This window comes from Thamnophis elegans, chromosome 6, assembly GCF_009769535.1.
Source record: "Thamnophis elegans isolate rThaEle1 chromosome 6, rThaEle1.pri, whole genome shotgun sequence".
In the NCBI taxonomy this organism is placed as follows: domain Eukaryota; kingdom Metazoa; phylum Chordata; class Lepidosauria; order Squamata; family Colubridae; genus Thamnophis; species Thamnophis elegans.
Window position 1 is genome coordinate 25,698,309 of NC_045546.1, and position 25,205 is coordinate 25,723,513.

General features: G+C 34.7%; 1 protein-coding gene across 2 annotated transcripts in view; it reads left to right on the forward strand.

The window, feature by feature from the left end:
• NBEA (neurobeachin) overlaps positions 1 to 25,205 on the forward strand; it is a 384,945-nt gene that overhangs the window by 111,184 nt on the left and 248,556 nt on the right. For both annotated transcript variants that reach the window (XM_032219812.1, XM_032219813.1), the window contains exons 29-31: positions 2,934 to 3,102; positions 5,828 to 5,923; positions 22,893 to 23,331. In XM_032219812.1, the coding sequence (XP_032075703.1) occupies positions 2,934 to 3,102; positions 5,828 to 5,923; positions 22,893 to 23,331 (704 nt within the window). The remainder of the gene's footprint in view (positions 1 to 2,933; positions 3,103 to 5,827; positions 5,924 to 22,892; positions 23,332 to 25,205) is intronic.

The window sequence follows — 25,205 nt, forward strand, 5'->3', positions numbered from 1 at the left end:
TTGCTGTTAAGTTTCTCGGTGCAGTTTAACGTTCTGGTATGAATAGTGAAGGTTAAGCTATATATATCCCTATATTTTCAGAAATATGATTAGTCGAATATCCTTTTTATTACAGTGCCTGAAGCAGATAGAAAGGTGAAATTCTTCTCTCTTTAATCATATACTTACAGTTAAGCCCCTTTTAATCGAACATATCTAAAATTATTTAATGTTTTTTCAGTGCGTTCAAAGTTTTTTAAATTAATAGAAAAACTTTCTATTATTTCTCAATTTTTTCTACTTATAAAGTTTATAATTTTAGTATATGATTTTAAATTTAGAGGGATGGATGGATGGATGGATGGATGGATGGATGGATGGATGGATAGATAGATAGATAGATAGATAGATAGATAGATAGATAGATAGATAGATAGATAGATAGATAGATAGCTTTTGGGGAGGAAAACAAGAGGGGAAAAAAACTGCCCCCTGCCTCCCAGCAATTTGCCTCCTTGCACCAAACAGCAAACAGTACAGAAGATATACACTGTTTGTGGTGTTACATTTCAGACTATACTTGTACAAATGCTGTTAAAATTGATGTGGTTTTCTGGAATATACATTATTCTCTGCTATTTAAAAGAAGATAAAATAGCACTGGGCCTGTTCAGATCAAGCATTTATTTTAAAAAGCTTCTTAATTTGGTTAAGTTGTCTAGAACAATAATAAAGCAGTCTTTAAAAAATAAGTCTATAGGCATTTATAGTTATTGACTTAGCTCCTTGCAGCAAATAGCCTGTTTCAGTTTAGTCTGATTAGAAGAAGAAAAATACCTCTGATCAGCTGTTTCAGGTTGCAGGGGTTGCCATATCCTATTGCTACCTCCGCAAACCCCATTTTCTCTTTTTGCTCCAAGGAGGTAAATTGCTGGGAGGCAGAGGCCAAAGAGTGGGGCTACATTCAGTGTATAAGATGCACCCAAATTTTCACCCTCTTTTGGGGGGGAAGGTGCGTCTTATACACCGAAAAATACAGTAGATAGATAGATAGATAGATAGATAGATAGATAGATAGATAGATAGATAGATAGATAGATGATAGATAGATAGATAGATAGATAGATAGATAGATAGATAGATAGATAGATTCTCCAGCTGTTCAGTGAAAGCGAGACTAACATGAATTGACATATGTAATGTTTAGATGCATTGAAGAAATTTATTTATTTATTTTATTTATTTATTAAATGTATTTGTTACCCATCTTGTATCCAAAGATTCTAGGCTGCTTAGAACATTAAAGCACTGAAAAACATTAAAATTACCTTTTTATTCATTGTAAAAACATAGCAGATAAAATCATGGACACAAGATGGCAAAGTAGGGAGTAAGATTTGCAGTGTGTGTGGCCGGGGGGGCAGTTGAATTTTAATTAGTCAACCACCTAAGAATGTATATATGATTCATCCTTAAACAGAATCTGGTTTGGATCATTCCTATTTTAAGATTATTTAGATTGGAAATTGACCTGTATATTCATATAACTAAGAACCAATTTGGTATCTTAGAAAGTGGAAGTTGATAAACTCTAAAATCAACTTAGGGACGTTGGGCCAATCACAATCTCTCACCTAATATATAGCCCGAAGTACTGACAAATTTCTTTCCTAGTATTCAAAAAAAATTTGTACTCCAAGTTTACAAAGAAAGGATTTGAATTAACATCATTTCTCATGATTCTTGAGAAGTATCATCTACATTTCTCTGCTTTCTCACACTATAATTAGCATGAGCCTCGGTGGTGCAGTGGTTAGAGTGCAGTACTGCAGGCTACTTCTGCTGACTGCCGGTTGCCTGCAATTTGGCAATTTCTAATGTCACCAGGCTCAAAGTTGGCTCAGCCTTCCATCCTTCTGAGGTGGGTAAAATGAGTACCCAAATTGTAAGGGGCAATATGCTGACTTTGTAAACCGCTTAGAGCTGTAAAGCACTGTAAAGTGGTATATAAATCTAAGTGCTATTGCTATTTATCTCAGTGGTAGTTTTAAAGAGCTTAGAATTAGTCTTTTTTCTGCATTGCTCTATAACACAGTGCTATTTGGGTCAAGTTTCCCAGATGTATATATATTATTATTTAAACCTCACTTTATTTTCCTATAGAATATTCTGTATTGGCCAGATGTGATAAGACACACAAGGAATTTGTCTCTGTGATAAATTATAAATAATAAGATACAGACATAAATCATACGATACAACCAACAAGTGATAGTCATAACATGCCAATAAGAGTAGGTGAGAAGGATAATAGTAATACACGAACATGGTTCTATTGCAGTAGTTACACACTGCCCAGCATGAATTTTCACAGCCTTCCTATTTTGTCTTTACAAACATGTACAGGCAAAATGCAAATGCAATGAAACCTTATTGCCCCATTGGATAGACAGGCAAAGTAGTGAGAAAAGGCCAAACTATGTAGCATGATTCCTGTTTTCTCTGCACCAGCATGATTAACTATTAAAAATATTTTATGGCCTGCTTCTAAGTTGCTCAGCCTTGTCCCACTTCCTCTCTGAGAGAAATCACAAACTGGTTTGAGAATCTCTAGTTAAGTACATGATATATTTGATGTATTTGATTTTATTTACAACTTTGTGGTAGTTTTCATATGTAACTGTCTCAACTTCCTCTAAGGTAATAATTTATGAAGACTAAGTCATACCCTTCCCTGACAGGCTATACATTCATATTGGGAAAGTGAAAGAAATGTTCATATATTTAAATGCCAGTCAAGGGAATGTTTAAATAACTGTTATATAGTAGATTGTTTGTTTTTAATTTTAGTAATTTGCTCCATAGCATTGATTAAGAGAGGAGATAATAACTTTGTTATGTATTTTCATAGTATTTTATTTTGTGTGTTTGTATGTTTTCCTTTTCTTCAACAGGATGATAGCAAACAGGCACAATTTTTAGCTTTGGCTGTGGTTTACTTCATTTCTGTTTTAATGGTCTCCAAATATCGGGATATTCTTGAACCACAACGAGAAACTGCAAGGTCTGGAAGCCAGGCAGGTAGAAATATCAGGCAAGAAATAAATTCACCAACAAGTACAGGTACTGCTGTTTTTCAGTTAATGCTGAGGAACTGTTGGGACACTTGATGTTTGAATGTAGAAACTGAAGAATAAAGAATGCCTATTAACCTTTGAAAATATTTCTTGTTTTTCCACTCTTGTTTTAACACAGGATAGCCTTAGGGACTAACTGACTAAAAAGTTTTATTGGCAGCAGAACGAGACTTTCTTCCAAAGCATATAATTAATTGCAGGACACAAGCTAATTACTTTTCCATCCCCCCCCCCCATAAAATCATTTTTTATGTTCATCATGTGACTTGAATTCAAATCATGTTATGTAATTTTACTATTTGTGACACTTTTAGCAGATGATATTTTTACACCATAATAATACAAATAAATAAAATATAAATAAAACCTATATTTTGCTTGCACAAAATCCCAGATTTAATTTTTACTTTCTTCACTTATCAACATCTCTAAGAAGAAAGAATCCCTGTCATGGCAAACCAGAGCAAATAATTTTACTTGAGTATGATGTCATTTGAATATTAACAATAACACAACTATTGACACATTATGATACATATGCGTTATGAGAGGGGAACAGACATATTAATAAAATAAAAGTATACTGGTCTATTTTTACTTATAAGCATCTAGTTTGTAAAGACTCCCACTCTTTGAAAGGTAGTATTTGCAATTTGGCAGGTGACTTCCATCACTCCATGTTGCCAGGGCAGGAATCATTAGAAATTATCATTTAATAAGTGAAAGGAAATAAAAATACATTTTGCAGAAATAAAAATGCAATTATCCACAAAAGAGGAAAAATATTATGTTTAGGCAGAACTGAAATTTTTATCAACATTTGGAACATTTAGGTAAATTTTAAATACAGTATATGGCATGAAGGCATCTGTTAGCTCTTAACAAAATCGGAATTAAATTTACTTATAGGAGAACTGCAAAGCTAGCAGAAATTTTGTTACTAGAAAATATGTCTAACTACATGGTCTAACTTTGCTAATAAGATACTTGTTTGGGAATTCTAGTATAATAGTGTATTTCTAGAAACTTACTTTTACTAGTCTAATTGACTAGTTGATTTAACATGATTTAGGTGCTGTTTGTTTCAAGAGAGTGGGATTGAAACCAGCTTTTACCCTGGGTCATACTGCAAAGTCATAAAACTTTCTTTTCTCTGATGTACATTCCTTTGGGAAGACAATATCTTAATATGTGTGTGAATTCTTACCTGTGAAACCTCTTTCTTCAGAAGCAGAAATGTTTTGGATGAGATTCTTTAAAGATTCTCTCATTGGAATATTTTATTTATATTGTAAGCATTGGAAAGAGGGCCAAAATTGATGGCAAATCTTTCATTTTATTTTGGCATCCCTTGATCCTTCTCATCTTTGTCCTTCTTTATAGACTTTTAATATTTTTTTAAATAGCTCTCTTGCACATGTATTTTTCAGGATTGACTATTTGCAAATGGTGCAATAAGTATATTCTAATGAAATGAAATACAGTGAGCATTCTACTATTAGTTTGGATCAAGTTTCCATTTACTTAAATGTAAACCTAGTTTAAAAAGAAATCTTATCTGAGTCCAGTTCTGGAAATGTTTTAATCTTTTTGTTAAAACTACTTACTGTATATAATGAAATTAGCTATATATCTCTTACAATATAATCGTATATACGTTTATTCATGTGTCTTCTTTCCAAGTATGTAGTAATAGGATTGGTAGCAAAAGACATTTTTAAAGTAACTACTGTAGAATAACGCAATTAAACACAATGACTTCATTTCATATACCTCTGAAAAGTGGTTTGTTTAAGGCTACTGAATCTTTCAAGATTTCACTATCATTAAGGCAAAGATTTGAAAATCAAATCTATAGCAGTATATATGTTTTTTAAACTTAGATCTTGGGGTTTTATAAATACCTTATTGAGACATTGATGATCATATTACATGACAACATTGATTCATGAAAAGTCTGATACTAAAATAAGATAATATTAATATTAATATTATATTTACCTAATTAAAATAGATGTTTTGGACTTAAAAATTCTTGAAAATTTTGATAGGATTTAAAAAAAACCACATTTGTGTGAGAATGATCTTTTAAAAATGTGTATTGCTGTGCCATGTAAATCTAATCCTTAAATAAGGTTGTTTAAAATTCAGAACCAAATCAGTATACATACATACATACAATTTTGCACTTATTTATTTTCAGCATATTTTAGTTACTAAACATCATATTGTTTCTATTACATTGTGAACTATTTTTATTTTATAATAAAATTACTAATTTCCATTATTTATACATTAGACCACATGCTATATTTCCTTCATTCAAATCATGATTAAGTAATTAACTATTCCTGCATTAATTTTTTGAAAATAATAAAATTATATTGGTTATTTTTCAGGAGATTTGTCTTAGAATTCAGCTATCATTTGTGGCTATGTTACAGATAATGTATTTTTTTTTGTATGTTGTTTCATACGTAAGCGTATTCCAACTGTTTCTGTCTTATTTATGTATACCTGTCTTTCCATAAATGTTTTTTCTCTCTATGTTGTATTATTTGCAAGTATTTTATTTTTCTAGATTTCTCCCCGATAAATTATTAGTGCCTTGTTTGCATGTTTCAATAACACTTCTGTCATGGATCCTCAGTGGACCAAACTACCGGCAATAAGTAGCTGGCTCACAATTGACTCCATGATTTTCTTCACAGTTGTGGTTATACCATCTATCCCACACCCAAGTTTGAACCATGGATTCCTTGCCAAGTTAATACCTGAACAGAGCTTTACCCACTCATTTTATAAAGGTAATTTTAACATAACCTCCTATTCTTTGCCATATTTATTTCATATTATATATTTCAATAACTTAATTATAATACAAAGTCTTAATCAAGAAGATGATTTTGGGGGGTTACATATAAACCAGAGTTTTCTGGCAGTGATACTACGAACATTCTCCATCTTGTTTATTAACAGTTTTATAGGAGGGTTACAATTTTAAAATTTTAACAATATTAAAATTTAATTGTAAAGAAATATATTTCAACACTTTAAAAGAATACTGCTGTATAAGGAAGTTATACAGATCTATATTCCAGAAATAGTTTGTTGCATTTTCTAAATTCTTTATTTCTTTTGATTTAGAAACTTGTCTTTTTCTATATAGCTTCCAATTATTTTTACTTTCAGTAGGCAGACAATATGATTGGAGATACCACTGAGAACAAAAAAAATATATTAGTTCTATGAGCAGTCACTTGTTCCCCTCTGTTTTACTCTATTGTAGCAAAAAATGATGCACATTTTTTTTCTTTTTTCTTCCATATAGCATGACATTTTACTCACAACTGATATACAATTCAGGATTTTGCAAACATTATAAATAATTATACAAATTCTTATCCTTTTTTTCTATGCACTGTCTAATATTATCTGTACTTTAATAAGAATTGGATAGTTTAGATATATATTAAAAATCTCATCAAGACACCCCAAATGCTAAAGTTAAAGTCATACAAAGGCTGTTAAAGAAACAAAGGAATATTAGATCAGAAGACAAATGCCTTTGGCTTAGTGTAGTGAGAACATTTACTGCTCTGAGCAAAATACCAAATATATAAGAAGGCCGTCTAGTGAGTTTACAAAACCAAGCCACAATTTTCTAGCTGAAAACTATTTCAGATAAAAGCTGTATTTTCCTGAAATATGTAAGAATTATAAAATATGCACATGCTTCACATTTCCAATACTAAACAATTATACTCAGTACATAAAGAAATGTGATCTCTTATTACCAATGCCCAAAAACTAATCTCTCCAAAGTATATACATCCATCCTCTCCATTATCCCCAAAATTACACATATACATATTCAGCCTACCTCAAGGTTGTATCACCAATTTTTCATTGGCTTTCCCAAATTCCTTACTAGTGCTCATTTATGTTGCCTATTTCTGTTTTCCCTAGCCATTTTTAGCACCTACCCTTCGGAACCTCCCTAGCCTTATTAGTCCTTCAGTGTCTTCCATTTATTTCCAAATTCTTGATGCTCTCCTCAGTCCTTAAAATGTATGTAGCAGAACATTTTCCCACTGTGTTATGTTTTGTTTTCCTTTCATTTTTATCCAGCTAGCAGAATGCTAAGTTTCAGTTGCCTTGTCTCTGTTGCCTTGTTTGAAAAAATAATTTTGATCCACATTTGTAGAAATAGGAGGTATTGTGGATAAGAAAAATGAAGATTGAAAGACTAGCTGATAGTCATAACACTGCTAGTTTTTAACCCAATTCATTTTTTAAAAAAATATATAAATATTTGTTCTAAATGGACAGTGAGATTATTAGACGAGGATATTTTAGTTTTTCCAGATAACCTCAGGTTATAATCACATAATTATAAATTAGAGATTAAACTATAACTAGTATTTATTGGGATAAATATGAACAATTGAGGAATGAGAAGAAGCTTTTCTGCATTAGGATCAGTATTCCCAGTATCGTGCCTCTGGGTATCTTTCTGGTCCTACATATATTTAAGAGGCATTTTTAGAAAACAAAATATAAATAAAATGAACTTGCAGCATACTGGTTTGGGCCTATTGTCTCTCCATGAAAGCAGTTACCTGAGGTAATAGTGACCCTGAAAAATTTATTGATTTGTGTTGATCAGTGCTATCAAAACTGCAGCTAGAATGCAAGAAATTATTCTTCAAGAAATCTGCAAGAAATTATTCATTCTTTAAAAAAGGCAATGTTTCTTTTTCTTTAATTCTATATTATTATTGCTACGTGTGATCCTTCTTAATGACCCTTGTTCAACAACCATTTGAAGTTATGATGACACTGATTCAGTGGTCCCCAAAGTTCCAGCTATCGTAGCATCCCTGTAATCACATGATCATGATCTGGACACTTGGCAATTGACTCACAATTAGAAAATTGCAGTATCTTGGAGCCACAAGATTGTAATTTGCAACTTTCATTGCTGACTTCCACAAAGAAAAGTTCATGGAGAAACCAGCAAGAGATCAAAAATAGCAATCACATGATATTGTGCTTAACAACACCAATGTGTCAGGTGTGAAGAATCAGGACCATGTGTTAAGTTTCAGTTAAGCTGGGTTATTGCTTTGGCTATGCCAGGAGTGTCAAAGTCATGGCATCACGTCATGTAATGTATCATGACTTTTTCCCCTTCACTAAAATGGGGATAGACACGCCAGTATGTGATATATCCGGGCCGCAGGTTGCAAGTTTGACATCTCTGGCCCATGCAGAAGAATCTAGTTAACTATCAGCACTAATTGGTGCTAGATAAGAGTTAATGGAATTCAAGAGGTGCTGGACTTCTCGTGTTGGAACATAACAACTCCAGGCTGATTCTTCTCTTCATTCCGTCCCCAGCTTCTGCCTTTCCTTCTCTTACACCAAATAATTTGCTTAATTATAGCAACTGGAAGTGGCAGAACTGCTGTTGCTAAGTGGTTCAGTCATGAAACATCGCACTTTACAACTGTGTTGTTTAGTGATGGAAATTGTCCTTGTTAACCGACAGCTACCTTGTACTATTATAGTAGAATACTGAAAAGGATTTCTATTATTAAATGTCATAGATGGCAATAAGAAATACTCTGGTAATAATAAGCAAAACAATCCATTTCATAAAAAATTAATTAGCCATTTTATTAACCAATTATTAAGACAAAAATAACATCAACATAATTTATACCAGTGATTGGCAGCAGATAGACTATTTGCAACAGTAATTGGTAGCTATTGTCATCTTCCATGCAGTAATTTAGCAGTGTGATTACTCAGTGGTTTTGGATAATTTATATACTCTCAGTAGTGTCAGTGTGACTTCCTCCCTAATTCTGGAATAGAAATCTCTGCAGCATGGGTAATCTTTGCCTGAAAATAATACAGAAGATATGTCCCTGCTGATCTTTAAGGATTACTTAAATGTTAGTCTGTGAATGTCTTCCAAATTTACTACAGTATTTGGAAGAATATGAGAGACAATTATTGTTCATATCTTTTCCCCCCCAATAGATACTTACAGAATGGATAGGTGGCCTTATTGGCAGATTTTTGTCTGTGTATGATTCTCCTTACAATTCATTTCTGCTTTTAGCAATTAGCAGAAGTATTGAAGAAACTAATCTCCCAAAAAATTGATGTGAATTAACTAATATAAGTTTATAAATTTTATACTTCATTTACAAATTGTTCAGCAATATGAATGAATAATTGACAGCTGTGACTAAACACGTTTAACTAACAAAAACGAACCCGGTTGAAATTAGGGAAGGTTGATGGATAATATTCTTTGGTTTGGAAGAAAAAAAGTGTGATCATGATTTGTGGTGTTTCACCACCTCTAAAATATGTACGTTACATTCTGTGTGTTCTCCAGGAAGCAGCAATAACTCAAAAGGATGCATTTTCCCTTGTTAACTCCTTATAACTTTATAGCTGAGACAATTCCAGGCTGGTAATAGTTAAGGAGTAATCATTTGTAACTTTAGAAAGTAATTTTTGCAGGGTGATCTACAAGAGGCTGGATTTAAAACTACAGAAAAAAATTCAGTGGATGCAGGCAATCCTATAATTATGTGTTATAGTGAACTTTAATGAAGCACCTAATTTCTGATGAGTTATTTAAAATTGAGAAGGCAGGCAAGATTTAATTAGGGCTGGAGAAACCATAGTTTCTTAGGTCTGAGGCATCCAAATCATTTTGGCTTCAATATTATTTCTTTTCCCAAATCTAAATCATGCTACATTTTCAAAAGTATAACTTTCCATTAATTTCTAAACAAGGATTTGTGACTTGTTCAACTATTATCCAAAGTATTTTAATTTCTATAATTCGTAACCATATGTTTTATATTTATTCATTTGAGAATTCATCTGTTCACATTTTTCACTTCTGCAAGTAGAATTATGTATCTTGCAATCTGATGCGGAACCCTGCTTCTTTTGCAGTGTCAGTTTAAGGCTTTTCAGAACATTCCCTCCCTGTCTCCTCTCATTTCCCATTATGCTGCTTCTGTTCAGCACATACACATTTGAGTTGAGAGCTCCTTTCATGTTGTGTGAGTTGTTACATTGTCTATAATCATCATAACAACTTGCTTTTAACCTGGTGTTTTGAAACTGTTTTTAGTGGTCATTACAGACTCTTCATTTGACACACCCCCCTCTAGTTTATTCTCATTACTAATAAGCCCTGCTTTCTTCTTTTTCTCTCTTTAAACATTTATTGTATCTATTTAATGATAATATTTCTTCTGGAAAGGAGGAATTAACTGAGCCTTCGATTACACTGTAGAATTTGCAAAACCTTCAAGATTAAAATAGATACTATAGTACAGCCTAATGTGGATCACTGTCTGTTTCATCAAATGTCTTTTCAGTGCATCCAATGAGCTAGATTGTGATTCACGAAACTGTGGTATAATGATATCCTTTGTTATTGTTTCAGAATATATTTTTTTCAGAACAGTATTGAATGTATCTGTATGGCATGATTATATGCATTTGTCAGATTCAGAGAACTGTGTCAAGATGTTTGGTGACTTACACATATATCTCAAAGCATTTTTCTTGCCAATAATGAAGCAATTTTTCAGGATTTTGATTTTTGTTTTACTTCCCAGTACAGTATTGGAAAATGAAAAGAGGAGCACTCTTCAGCTTCTGAGTGAAAAGGAGAATGTAATAAATACACTAACAAACAATGTAACCTTATATACTTCACTATATGACTGATTCACCTGAGCTTTCTCTCTATTTTAGAAAATGTTTTATTAATTTCAGCTACATTGAGTTTATTCTAAATATATATTTTTCTCTTTGCTTATAATAGATAAGGCTATTTCTAAGAAATACAGTGGCGCTTAAAAGTTTGTGAATCATTTTGAATTTTTAATATTTCTGCATAAATATACTCTAAAACACGATCTGTTTTCCACACAGGTGCTAAAACTAGATCAAGAGTAACTATTTAAACAAAAGAATACAAAATATACTTGTTTATCTATTGGTTGAAGAAAATTTTCCAAAGCTACATACAGTATTTGTATATGTCAACCAAAACTGGCTCAGGCATCTGAGCCTGTAAGTCTAAGTCTACTGCATTTATCAGTTCCTGATGAGCTTGCCTAATTCATACTGCAATACTCTTGAGCACTAGAAAAAGAAAACAGACTTGTTATGCAACATAGATACTGACACAACTTTATCAAAAAGTGTGTAACCACTCTGCCTACTATAGCAGGTGGCACATGGCGGCCTCTCTGCCGGCACATGAACCCCAGCTGACTCCATCAAGCATGTGCTGCTGGCCAGCTGATTTTTGGGTCTCTGCAAAACACTATACAAGCCATAGATATATATCCAACAGGAACAAGAAGTACCTCACAGAGCAGATAGAGGTAAATCCTAGAGAGGGAGGAAATGCATCACTGAACAATGGAGATGAATGCTAGAGAGGAATAAAGCTGCATACAAGGCCGACATAATTCCTGTAACAGTGTAGGCATGCACAAGGGGGAGTATGGGGGAGTGTGCTCCCGTGCCTCATTTTTGGTCCCATGAAGCTTCAGGGAAGCCTGCTAGGCCCAAAATGGGGTCTGGGGGATCGCGTGCACAGGCTGGTGAGGGGGCACACACACATTATATTATTGGTGTGGGCACGTGTCCATGTGCTTTCGGCACATGAGGACAAAAAGGTTAGCCATCACTGGTTGAAGGGCTGTAACAGCCACTACTTTGGACAGACAGGCAGAGTGCATACATAAACACCAGCTAGTAGTCAGAAGACACAATAGAAACTCCTTAATTTCAAGACACATGGACATACTTAATCATAGTTTCAGCCTGGAAACTATGAGCATAATATACCAAGAGAAATCCAAAAATTCTAGGATTTCCTGGAACCTTGCAGAAATCAGCCATCAAGGGACACATAGAGATAAGCCATATTACACATAATTCAAGAGATACAATAACCTTTTTTATTGTCTCAGAAGGAAACAAAAAGACCAGAGCACATCTTCTCCAGCAGCTTCTATTCAGATAAAAAGAGATTAACCAAACAATCAAGCAGAAAATAATAATCAAGGAACAACCAAGGAGAAAACTACATCCCACCAGCATTGTATATGCACAGGGAACAAACATCACACTTAGATCCATTGTCTGCAGCAAATAACCAAGCTTAGTGAGCATCAAGGATTCTACGGTTCAAACCTGAGCTATATATATTTGGAGCTTACCAAAGTCACACATGCTTTATTTTTCAGTGTGATTTGCTTTTTTGCACATTTACATATTTTCCAAATCTCCAATTATGTAACATTTACATGGCAACTAAACTTCTATTGCTATGTGAGGAAATATTTATGATCATTATTAGCTCTTTTCTAGAAACTATGTTTTGAAATGTCTATCCAGAGCAATTTATTTATATTGACTTCAGCTGAGATTACTTTACAGCCATACAGATCATGCCAGACTAATCTTATTGCATTCTTTGACAAAGTGACAAAATTAGTGGGCCAGAGGAATACTGTCGACATAATTTACTTGAACTTCAGTAAGGCATTTTATAAAGTAGGTCATAACCTACTACTAGATAAATTAGAAAAATGTGAGTTAGCATCACCACCAAATGGATTCATAACTCGCTGACCAACCACACTCAATGTGTAATCCTCAATGGAACTGCATCTACATGGAGAGAAGTATACAGTGGAGTACCCCAAGGCTCTGTTTTAGGCCCAGTACTCTTCAACATCTTCATCAATGACTTGGACGAGGGGATAGATGGAGAACTCATCAAATTTGCAGATGACACTAAACTGGCAGGAATAGCCAACACTCCAGAAGATAGGCTTAAGATACAGAAGGATATTGACAATCTTGAACATTGGGTGCTATCTAACAAAATGAAATTCAATGGTGAAAAAAGCAAGGTTCTACATTTAGGCAAGAAAAACAAAATGCACAGGTACAGTATATGTGGTACCTTGCTCAATAGTAGTAACTGTGAGAGGGATCTTGGAGTCCTAGTGGACTACCATTTAAATATGATCCAGCAGTGTGCAGCAGCTGCCAAAAAAGCCAACACAATTCTAGGCTGCATAAACAGGGAAAGAATCAAGATCACATGAAGTGTTAATACCGCTTTATAATGCCTTAGTAATGCCCCACTTGGAGTACTGCATTCAGTTTTGGTTGCCACGATGTAAAAAAGATGTGGAGACTCTAGAAGAGTGCAGAGAAGAGCATCATGATTAGGGGACTGGAGGCTGAAACATATGAAGAACGGTTGCAGGAACTGTGTATGTCTAGTTTAATGAAAATGACTAAGGGAGACATGATAGCAGTGTTCCATATCTCAGGGGTTGCCACAAAGAAGAGAGAGTCAAACTATTTTCCAAAGCATCTGAGGGTAGGACAAGAAGCAATGGGTGGAAACTAATCAAGGAGCGAAGCAACTTAGAACTAAGGAGAAATTTCCTGACAGTTAGAACAATTAATCAGTGGAACAGCTTGCCTCCAGAAGTTGTGAATGCTCCAAAACTGGAGGTTTTTAAGAAGATGTTGGATAACCATTTGTCTGAAGTGGTGTAGGATTAGACTAGAAGACCAACAAGGTCCCTTCCAACTCTGTTATTCTACTCTATTTTGTGTAATTTTTAAAATATATTTGTCTATTTTAAGGTTTTATGAAGGGAGAAATTGCAACATGGTAGAAGTGAAATGCTTCCTATAAAATAATTGATTTTGTAAATAGCCTGGGTTGATGAATGCTTTATAAAACAATGGCTACTCTCCTGTTCATTGCTTGGACATTCTCTGTATCTGATCTACAGAAATATATAGTTCCTGATTTTCAGATATTTGTCTCCTATCAGCATGTTGTTTTTGCATGATTAAATGTTTCTCAATAATAACTAAGGTAATTATTTAAACCATGGACACTTGCTTCATGCTGCCCCTTTACATGCAGCATACCTTTTGGTTGTATTAGTGACCGTTCTTGCATGACTTTCAAATATCTGTGATAGACAGAATAAATAAATAGATAAATAGTGTATGTTTATAGCTGCAGTTCTAAGTTTACTTCTCAAGAAACCAAGAACTCCAGACATAGGTTCTTAGCACTAGAATGCTAAATGATGGTATGACCTTCATTCACTTCCCTGTCCAATTATCTCTTTTCCTCACAACATCTCCATTTTGTTTTGTTCCTTCAGTTTCTTACTCTTCCCGGCATAGCTATCTTTGTTTTGTCCCATTTCCTCCCTTTTTTCCATATTCTTTTATGTTTGTATTTGAGAGATTTGTATTTGAGACACAATTGATAAATGCAGTTTGTTTTGTTAAGGTGTTTATCATAAATTGCAAAGTCTTTATTTTGTGAGAATCTTATATAACTTTCATATAAAATGAGGAAGCAAACTGTAGATACATTTTAAATAGCAAATATATAAAATTTGAAATTACCAAGTAGTGGAAATTGTAGCTTTCATTTTTGGATTTTTATAATGCAAAGTACATAATGACAATAGCAATAGCACTTAGACTTATATACCGCTTCACAGTACTTTTACAGCCCTCTCTAAGCGGTTTATAGAGTCAGCATATTGCCCTCAACAATCTGGGACCTCATTTTATCCACCTCGGAAGGATGGAAGGCTGAGTCAACCTTGAGCCTGGTGAGATTCGATCTGCCAAATGTATTTACTAAAAATAAATTAAATATTTCAAATCCCTCTAAGATAAAATAAATGTTTTATTTTGCTACAGATGCATTATTACTTAGTTGCATTAGTTTCCTATAGGAAAACTAGAAAGTTGTCTTGTATTATCTGAATACATTGATTATGTTACAGTTAAGCAATTAACTGACTTTTGCTGATCTCAGATAGCTAAACAGGTCACACTTATAAGTACTTAAATAAGAGAGTATTAGGAACTATCAAGAGACTTTGCTTTAAGCTAAGGCCTAAAGTTTACTTCCTTTGAAGAGAGCCATAAATGTTGTTTTTATATATGCTCTTTATTTATATTATATTTCATTCATTCACTAAATTAACAGTTTATAAGAAAAAATATTTCTATGAAAAATAGTAGGTAAAAGGATATCTGCGGCCCAACATGCAAGATTAAAATATTAAACATTATTTTTAGCTATTTTATATAGTAGAAATTTTAAAATTGCTGGAAGACAACGGGAAAAGTTTACTGCAGCTCTTCAATAGCATATATGAAATAGGAAAAATACCAAATGGTTGGGTAAAGTCAACCTTTGTGACAATCCCCCAGAAAATAAATGCAAAGAAGTATACCGAATACAGAACAATAAGATTAATGAGTCATGCCCTGAAAATATTCCTGAGAATAATTCACATAAGAATATACCACAAAATTGAGGAATGTCTGAATAACACACAACTTGGTTTCAGAAAAAATCTTAGTACACGAGATGCCCTATTCAGCATTCAAGTTCTTGTACAGCCCTGTAGAGATGTCAATTACAGTGTTTACATGAACTTCATCAATTTTGAAAAAAACATTTGATAAAATAAGAGACAGCAAACTATTACAAATCCTGAAACAAGTGGGACTAGATGACAAAGACATCTGAATTTTAAAGAATTTATATTGGCATCAGGTAGCAAATGTGAGACTAGGCCAAAAGTACTCAGATGATGCAGAAATATGAAGAGAAGTCAGATAGGGCTGTATTTTGTCTCCACTTTTGTTTAATATTTACTCTGAGTCAATTTTCAACAAAGAACTGGAAAACATTGATGCTGGCTTCAAAGTAAATGGTGTTCAGATCCACAATTTAAGGTATGCTGATGACACAGTTCTTGCCAGTAAACATGAAGATCTTCAGCTCCTCATCAACAGAGGTTCAGAAATATCTGAAAAATCTGAAGCTTAACATTAACTTACCAATGATAAATTTGGAAGGAATACCACTAGAAAAAGTTGAAAGGGTCACGTACCACGGTTTTAATTTACATGAAATCTGGGACATGATCAGTGAAGTAAAGACAAGGATAGAGAAAACTCGAACAGCATTCTTCAAAATGAAAAAGGACTTCTGCAGTCATGACATAAGCCTAAGACTGAAAATCAGGCTTGTCAGATGTTACATCTTTTCTATCCTACTCTACGGAGTAAAGAGTTGGTCTCTGACAGAAAACCGTTTGAAAAGACTAGAAGCACTTGAAATGTGGATTTACAGATGGCTGTTAAGTATAAGCTGGGTTGACAAAATCACATATGCGGAGATGATAAGCCACCTGGGAAAGCAAAGGGAAATCATCAAAGTCATTAAAAAGTGAAAGTTAGAATATTTTGGACATTTGATACGACAACCCAGAAAAATACAGCATCCTTCACTTAATCCTCCGGAGAAAGATTGAAGGCAAACGAGGTCCAGGCAGAATAAGAACATTGTGGTTTCAAAATCTAAAGGACTGGTTTGGACAAACTCAGCAGCACTTTTTTATGCAGCTGTTGACAAAAATAGTATTGCCAATCTGATCACCAACTTCCGATGATGGATATGGCACAAGAAGAAGAATTTTAAATAACGTCAAAGTGAACTGATAAGAACTGAAAGTTAACAGTATTAATGTTTATGATAAAGGTATACTTTTAGGAAGCAGATGAAATTGGTATTTAATGCTAGGATTCTAAAGACATGAATGAATGAATGAATGAATGAATGAATGAATGAATGAATGAATGAATGAATTTAACATTAATTGATGTCCACTTCTTGAATTCTGCATTTATGTGTGCCTGGAGTTCTTGATTTCTTGAAAAGTAAATTTAGAACTGCGCTTATGCAGATGAGCATGCATATAGACAAACATTCAAAAGAGTCTTCTAGTTCTAAACTATTAGTAGTTTTCTGATTTGTCACTGTGGAATACCAGGATATGTTAGCTGCAGTGACGTGCGATGAGATTTATGGCTGGTGAGGCAGCAATTTTTTTAGACTTGTGGACTTCAACTCCCAGAATTCTACAGCCAGGCATGCTTAGTTCTGATTTAAAGCGACAGCATTTGTTTTTCTCCTTTGCTAAATAAGTTTCCTTCTTTCTTTTTCTTTTTCTTCTCCCTTCCCCTCCTTCCTCCCTCTCTCCCTTCCTCCCCCCTCTCTCAAAAACACACACACACACACACACAAAGTTGCACCAGGAGGATGAAGTTTCAATTCCACCCCCCTCCTCCGACCCACACGTACCTTTTCCAGCTGTTTCAGAGAGGATTTCAACTCTGCTCTTGCCTGTCATCATGAAACGGAAAAAAAATGTAAAAGGAAAAAGGCAAGAGCTGAGGTCAGGCTGGGCTAGTTGCTGCCAGAGTCACCATGGATGACTCTGCTTAACTGTTTAAAAAAGCCTCTAAAAAAGCACCCTCTACAGGAGGAGGCAAGGGAACGATGTGCCTCATTTACGTCAGGAATTCTTCTGCTTTTAACCCTTGCTTAACTCTGCTCGAGTGATCATAAAAAGTCAGACTAGATGAGGCACGTCGTTCTCCTGCCTCCTCCTGTAGAGGGCGCTTTTTAGAGGCTTTTTTAAACAGTTAAGCACTAAGCAGAGTCATTCATGGTGACTCTGGCAGCAACTAGCTCAGCCTGACCTCAGCTCTTGCCTTTTTCCTTTTACATTTTTTTTTCCTTTTCATGATGACAGTGGTGAGGCTCTGATGCCCCTGCCTCCCCTAACTGCACGTCCCTGGTTAGCTGGTGCATTGGGAAAGTAGGTGAATGGGAAATTAAGTCCATCTACCCACCATTTAAATGATATCCCATTGGATTTTTTTTTTGAATTTTTCACATGAAGGTTATGTGCCAGTATGAAAGAAATCTGGATCTCTTGATTCCTTAGCACCAGCTGTGTTCATTTGGCTCACCTCTAATGTATTTAAAATTTTTATGAACCCAATCCCCTCCTTTTTTTTAATGCTATAGTCCATGAAAGCAAATCTTTCAGGAGCAATAATGTGTCTTGATCTCAGAGAAATGCTTTTTGTTGCTGTTTTTGTTCCATATGATAAAATAAATGCATAAATCAAAAAAGGATGTTGATAGAAGCAGTGGTGGTGGAAGCAATTTATTTTATTTATCTTTTCGAGATTTTATTTTACCTTTGCACAGAATGGAAGTGAAGGGATTAGTGTCACTGCAGTACCTGTGGCTGCTCAAAGAAGGGAAATAACTTTTGGTCCATGTTGTCAACATTTTAAGGTTCAAACTGCTTGTGAGTGGGGAGTGGAAACAGTGGCCATGCTTTTAGTGATTGTACAGTATCTGTTTTACTTTATGATCACTAGACAGCAAACCTTTTCACTTTGTCCTCCTGTCAGAAAATCAAAGGGAAGCCAACTTCATAGGGCGTAGATAAAAGAGGGAATAGGAAACTGGAACAGAACAGAGAAAGAATTAAAAAAAAATTAAAAAAATGGGGAGAAGAAGATAATAAATTTTAGCACTGTTAACTGTTTTATACTCAATTACTTCAGATAAAAGAAACATTGGCAGCCAATGTTAGATTTCAAGCAACTGGACAAAATTTTACCAGAGCACGTAGGGACAGAGAAAAGAGAAGGGAAATGCAATAGTATTGGGTGACAGGAAAGAGTAAAGTTGCAACAGAAGATTGAACAATTGATAGTATTGAACTTGAGCAGTTGGGACTGTGAGGAAGAGCTCTTTAAAAAAAGAATTTATTTATTTATTTGAAGGCTACCTGGCTCACAGGCAACTGTGCAACTTACCTTTTAAAAGTAAGAAGCAATAAAACAATAAAAGTAAGAAGAAAAACAGATGTAAACTGGAGGGAAAAAACCCTCAATGCAATAAGGAAAAAAAAGGTCAGAAGCTCAACAACCACCCTAACTCCAGACTTGGAGCAAAGCCAGGTTTTGCTTTTGGAATAGTATGAAAACCATATGGATCTCTGGGAGGATGCTCTTCCTGAGGGCAGGATTTCTGATAGAGAATGTCTCCTGCTAAGTCTTGATAGATTACATTGTTTGAAGGGACCTGGAACATACCCACACTGCTCAGTCTTACTGGGTGAGCAGGAACTATTGGAAATAGTTCAAATAATCACAAGGGTTTGTACGTAATAACAAGCATATTGATCTGCTCCTAACAGCAAGTCGACAACCAGTACAGTTTATGAAACATATTGTGGTGCACCTATCACTCTTCAAGAGGTTCTGTTTTAATGTTTCAATTGACACCTTCTCTGAGTCTGAAAGACAACTACCACTGACCAGGTAGAATCCAGTTATTCTGCTGGTACAAGTCTCAAACAATTCCCTAACCCTCATTCCAGTGTTTGCCATCTTGCTGAAGACAGCTTTAGCTGTAAACCAAGCACCATGCTATCAGCTTCTCACAACACAGAAAATATAAAGTAAAGAAGGATAGCAGCTGATTTCTGTTCTACCCTATTCTATCGTAGTTGAGGGATATCAGTTAAGTTTCCACTGAACATTTCTTGCTCATGAACAAGTAAAGGAAATCAAAGTCTGGATAGGCACTAGCAAATCTGAATAATAAAGTACATCTTTTGTTCTTGTGAGTGTGATAAAGTTATCTTCATTTTTATCTTATTTCCCAGATAGCATATAGTTTAGGTTTTTCAAGCTGAAATAGTGCAATTGGCAAAGCTGAAGCTAACACCTCATATCAGAGAGGAGATTTTTCTACCTAGGCTGTGGTGATATTGAAGAGGTCCTTTCTATGAGAAGAAGACCAAGCAGGAAAAGAGTATGGATATTTTGAATTCCCCTTTAGTAATCTCGAAGGCTCCTGTAATTCTTTAGCCTGTATGTCGAGCAGTAGCAACAGGGTTGATTATTCCTAGCTGACCCCCATCCTTTTAAAATGTGATAGCTTCATTAAGTAATCTTTCCATGTACTCAAGATATTGCTTGGGTCCTCTCTGATTTTTAATAGTTTTTTCATGATGACTGTTATATATACTTGGTTTTCTTTGTAATTCACTCTTGTATGCTGCCCAGAGTCATAGTCTTGTGAGATGGGTGCCATGTAAATATAATAAGTAAAGTGCATTAAAGAGGAGTCTCTTGTCAAGAAACATATAACTTCTAGAGCTGTGATGGCGAACCTATGGCATGCATGCCAGAGGTCAGAGGTGGCATGCAGTGCCCTCTGTGATGGCACGCAAGCCATCATCCCAGTTCAGCTCTGCCATGCATGTGTGCGTGATTCCCACTGGCCAGCTGGTCTTTGGGTCTCTGCCGCGCATGCGGGGGAACATCTGGGTGGTGTGGGCAGGGGGGCACTTACATTGCATTTTGGGGATTTGGGCATGTGCATACACTTTGGGCACTTGGTCCAGAAAAGGTTAGCTATCACTGTTCTAGAGGATAACCTATATGTGTGAATTTGCAGATGATTCCAGTTACAGGTAAGTACTGTATATAAATGGGAATAAGTTGAGAATTTACTCCAAAATTATGCAGATGGGCTTATACAGTATATCACAGAAGTGAATACACATTTTGTGTACCCCCTCACATTTTGTAAATATTTAAATATATCTTTTCATGTGACAACACTGAAGAAATGACACTTGGCTACAATGTAGTGAGTATACAGCTTGTTTAACAGTGTAAATGTGCTGTCCTCTCAAAATAACACAACACACAGCCATTAATGTCAAAACTGCCGTGTGTGATATTGAGTTTTATTCTACAAATCCTATCATTAAGAAAATGTTATTAGCAAAAGAAATTCAGGTTAAAAACCATGTCCACATTTTAAACTATTATCAATTCTGTAAGTAGGAGAAAAACTATCTTTTATAAAAATCATGTTTTTATATAGTTTTTCAGAAGTTGAAATTAACAAAAAAAGTTTACAGTTTGATACAGTTCCTAAGATTTATGAAAACTATTTGTAAATAGATATTAAAAACAACCTTAAGAAATTTAAGGCTTAGTTGTTTTCAAGAAAAGAAATAAATATTGTATATAGAAGCCTAAATTCTGGCTTAAGTCATACAGTAATCTACTGTACTCTTATTTCTATAAGAAATTGGAAATAAGAATTTTGAATGTTTAGCCTAAATAAGAGAAGGCTAAGGGAAGCCTTGATATCATCTTCTGCATGTCATCCATTTCTAAAGGATGTCTAAAGGAAGAGGGTGTGGATTTAGTTTTTATAACCTTGGAGGGTATGACACATACCAATGGAAACTTTACATAGAGATATGCAAACTAAGAATTTTCTGACAATGAGAGCCATGGAACAGACTGCCTCTTTGAGTTGTAAGTGTTTTACCACTTGATGTTTTCAATGACAGATTGTTCTTGGTAGGGGATTGAACTAGAAGACCCCAAGGTCACTTCTAACCCTACCCTTCAATTTTAAAATGAACAAAACATTATTAAAATAATATATAAAATAGTTGAATATAAAATGGGATGATTTAAATACATCAGAGTATGCCAAGACATTTTTATAAGGCAAATGTTTGCCAGAAATTTTTTTATAAACAGTAGTAATATTATGCTCAAGAAAGATCTTCCGTCATCCTGCAGCTCATATGCATTAATTAAATGTATATTTTGCATTTCTTTGTTAAATTTAATATGAATGCCCAGAATCTTTTTGAAACCCAAAAACAAATCAATTATCAGTATATAAAATTTTAATTAAAAAAATAATTTTCCTGTTTAAAATTAATTTCAGAGATAGGAACAACAACAGCACTGTCTCGAGAAATCTAAAATTGATTACAAGAAGTCTAATACAACCTCCATGGCAATTGAAGTGTTGTTAGTAGCTATACTAAAGCATGTGCTCCATTTTAAATTACAAAAAAAATCTGTATTCTGTATTCTGTCTGATTTCTGCTAATAGGTGTATTGCATTCAAAGTGTAGTTCTGAATATTGGAATGATACAGAATGAACTGGGTACCTTAACTAGAATTTGAAGATTTCCCATATTGAAAAAGGTACCTAAGGAAGTAACTAGAAATTCCAAATATGTAGAGAACTTGAGACATGGATGCAAATTTCTTGTCAAATTTGACACAGGCAGCACACCTATGTCTTTCAAATTCAGGTTGGGTCATCTGCTGCCTTCTCTGTCATTGTCAAAGTTGGTGGTGAAACATCTTGTATTTGGGCAGGTCCTATTAAACAATATAGGAAACTAGCAAGTCAACTGTCTTGTTATTTTTTACATGTTTGCTACTAAGTGACTTATTGAATAGAAACAGAATGTTAAGTAGGTACTTCGCTAGGACCCGAAGACTTAGGTTTATAGCAATCCTCAGCCAAGCAACCTACTTCACTATTACTATACGGGGACAGAGGAAATGATGGTAGAACGTTGTCTGTGTGGCCTTGGACATTTTGAGGAAAGCAGAATCTAAGCAAACAAACAAATATCGACAAAATAATTTGTTATTTTCTGCTATGTTATTTAGTTTTGGTAAATTTGATAGTACCAAGCAAGCATTTTGAAGCATTATTTTTATGATTTCGCATTGAAGCCTTGCAGGATAGAACTGGTAAATGTTTGTGTCATGGCTGCTGTGAAATTCCAGAATAACAATGTATTTCTAAGTGTTTCTCATGCATTTTAGAGGGTTTTCCATCTACATTTTGTGTTGACATTTCTATTAATTTTTGAGAGCATAACTACTAATTTACAGACTTGAATATTTCTCTACTTTTTCTCTTATAGAAACTCCTGCTGTATTTCCAGACAATATCAAAGAAAAAGAAACTCCAACACCAATTGAAGATATTCCATTGGAAAGCTCTATTCCTCACACTGATTCTGGAATTGAAGAGGAACAAATACCCAGTATTTTAAATGGGACAGATTTAGAAACAAGCCCTGGTCCAGATGCTATGAGTGAATTACTATCTACTTTGTCATCTGAGGTGAAGAAATCTCAAGAAAGTTTAACAGAAAGTCCCAGTGAAATTCTTAAGCCTGCCTCTTCAATATCAAGTATTAGCCAAAGCAAAGGTATTAATGTTAAAGAAATATTGAAAAGTCTGGTAGCAGCACCAGTTGAAATTCCGGAATGTGGGCCGGATCCGATTCCTTATCCTGATCCTGCACTGAAAAGAGAAGCTCAGCCTATTCTTCCAATGCAGTTTCACTCTTTTGACAGGTATGTAATACATTCAATACTCTGCCTGCCTGCCTGCCTGCCTACCCACCTTGTTCTTGATAATTGAACCTTCATACATAATACTGACATTTAACCATGGTTTGGTGCATTAAGATAACATTATTTCTGCCAACCAGTTTAGTTCTCATCCTGCTTTATTGATGTATCTTCCTAGGGAATGGTACATCAACGTAGGTCTGGGTGAAAAAGTCATTAGAAATGTTTACAGCTAAAAATAGCAACTGGTAATGTGAACACAATTATTTTCATAGATGTCACAATAATCATAGGTCATATAGTCAGCACAAAGGACAGGTTATATTATGTTGTAGTTTACTTGGCTATATATTTGTTAGTTTTAATTGAGTGTTTTTGTTTGCAAATGTTTATGTCCTGTACATAGAATCTGAATTTCTCTACATTCTGGTGATGAAAAGAAATAAGAAAATAATGAACTAAACAAAAAGTTTGACTGCATAAAAGGCAAAAGAAGGCAGATATGGGAATTGTAAAGGGAGTTGGGACACCATTAAGATTATAAACACATACCAAATAATTGTATAGATGGTATTAGAAGAACCTAAACCCCATGCTAAAGCTGAGGATATTAAGAACAGTAAAAAAGGCTGCATGAAACGTGTTTGAAGTAGAAGGGAAAAATATCAAAATTTGCATATTCAGGTGAAGAAAAATGCTAGTGGGAACAAATACTCAAACATGATTTTAACTTAATATTTTTTGAAAAGTGTGTTTCTATCTTCAGTTGGAAAGAGCAAGAGGCAGGGATGAGGTTTGAAATTAATTGGTAAAGGATACATATTTACTGTGGATGAATTTAAATCTCCACAGCATACCTCCAAAAAGAATCTGTAAGCACTTTGAAAACAATGTGATTACAAAAAATTAGAATGGATTTCTGAACAGTACGTTATGCCTTTGTATCATACTGTATTCTTTAAAAGGTTTTAATTTCCTTAATAAATTATATGAATGTTATTGGCAAATATTTGACAAAGTTTTTCATAATATTTTGATTATCACTCGTAACTAAATGTAGGATTGATGACAATTCTATAGGTTTCACAGTTGACTTGATCAGCTCATTTGAAAATACTCTTCAATGAGTCCTAATTGTAATTGTAATTAATTGTAATTTAATAAATTTATATGCCGCCCAATCCCATAGGACTCCGGGCGGTTTACAACATACAAGACTAAAAAGATAAAAGTTAAAAAAGGGAAAGAGAAAACAGATTTAAAAGCAACACACCATACACTCAGTCTGGGTGGGGCTGGACCTCGTTCATGAGGTCAACAGCCCCAGGCCTTCCGGAATAGCCAGGTTTTAGTGGCTTTTCGGAAGGCTGAGAGAGTGGGAAGGGTCCGGATTTCGGCGGGTAGATTGTTCCACAGGGTCAGAGCAGCTACAGAAAAGGCCCTCCCCCGAGGGGCCGCCAGCCGGCATTGTCCGGAGAAGGCCCAACCTGTGAGATCTTATCGGCCATTGGGAGGTATGTGGCAGGAGGCGGTCTCGCAGAGTCCTCATACAAACACAAAGTTTTAAGGTGGTTGTCACAGATTCTGATCAAGAAGACATATTCTAATTGAATGTTTTCTAACAGTAAGGAAATAACAGAAACAGTTTGGCAGGAACTAATTAGAGAAGTGATGGGTTTGCCTTTACCCAATGTATTGAATTAGCACCTGGATTAATCAAGGGATTGGGGTAGTTTTGAATGGGTCCTCCAATTTTGTTATTCTAATTTGTGTTTCACTACGTTATCGTGCAGGAGAGATAGCTTTTTGTGCTTGTATATGCTTTTGTTTGTTGGGTATGTGCATTCATAATATGCCTTTTTGTGCATATTATGAAT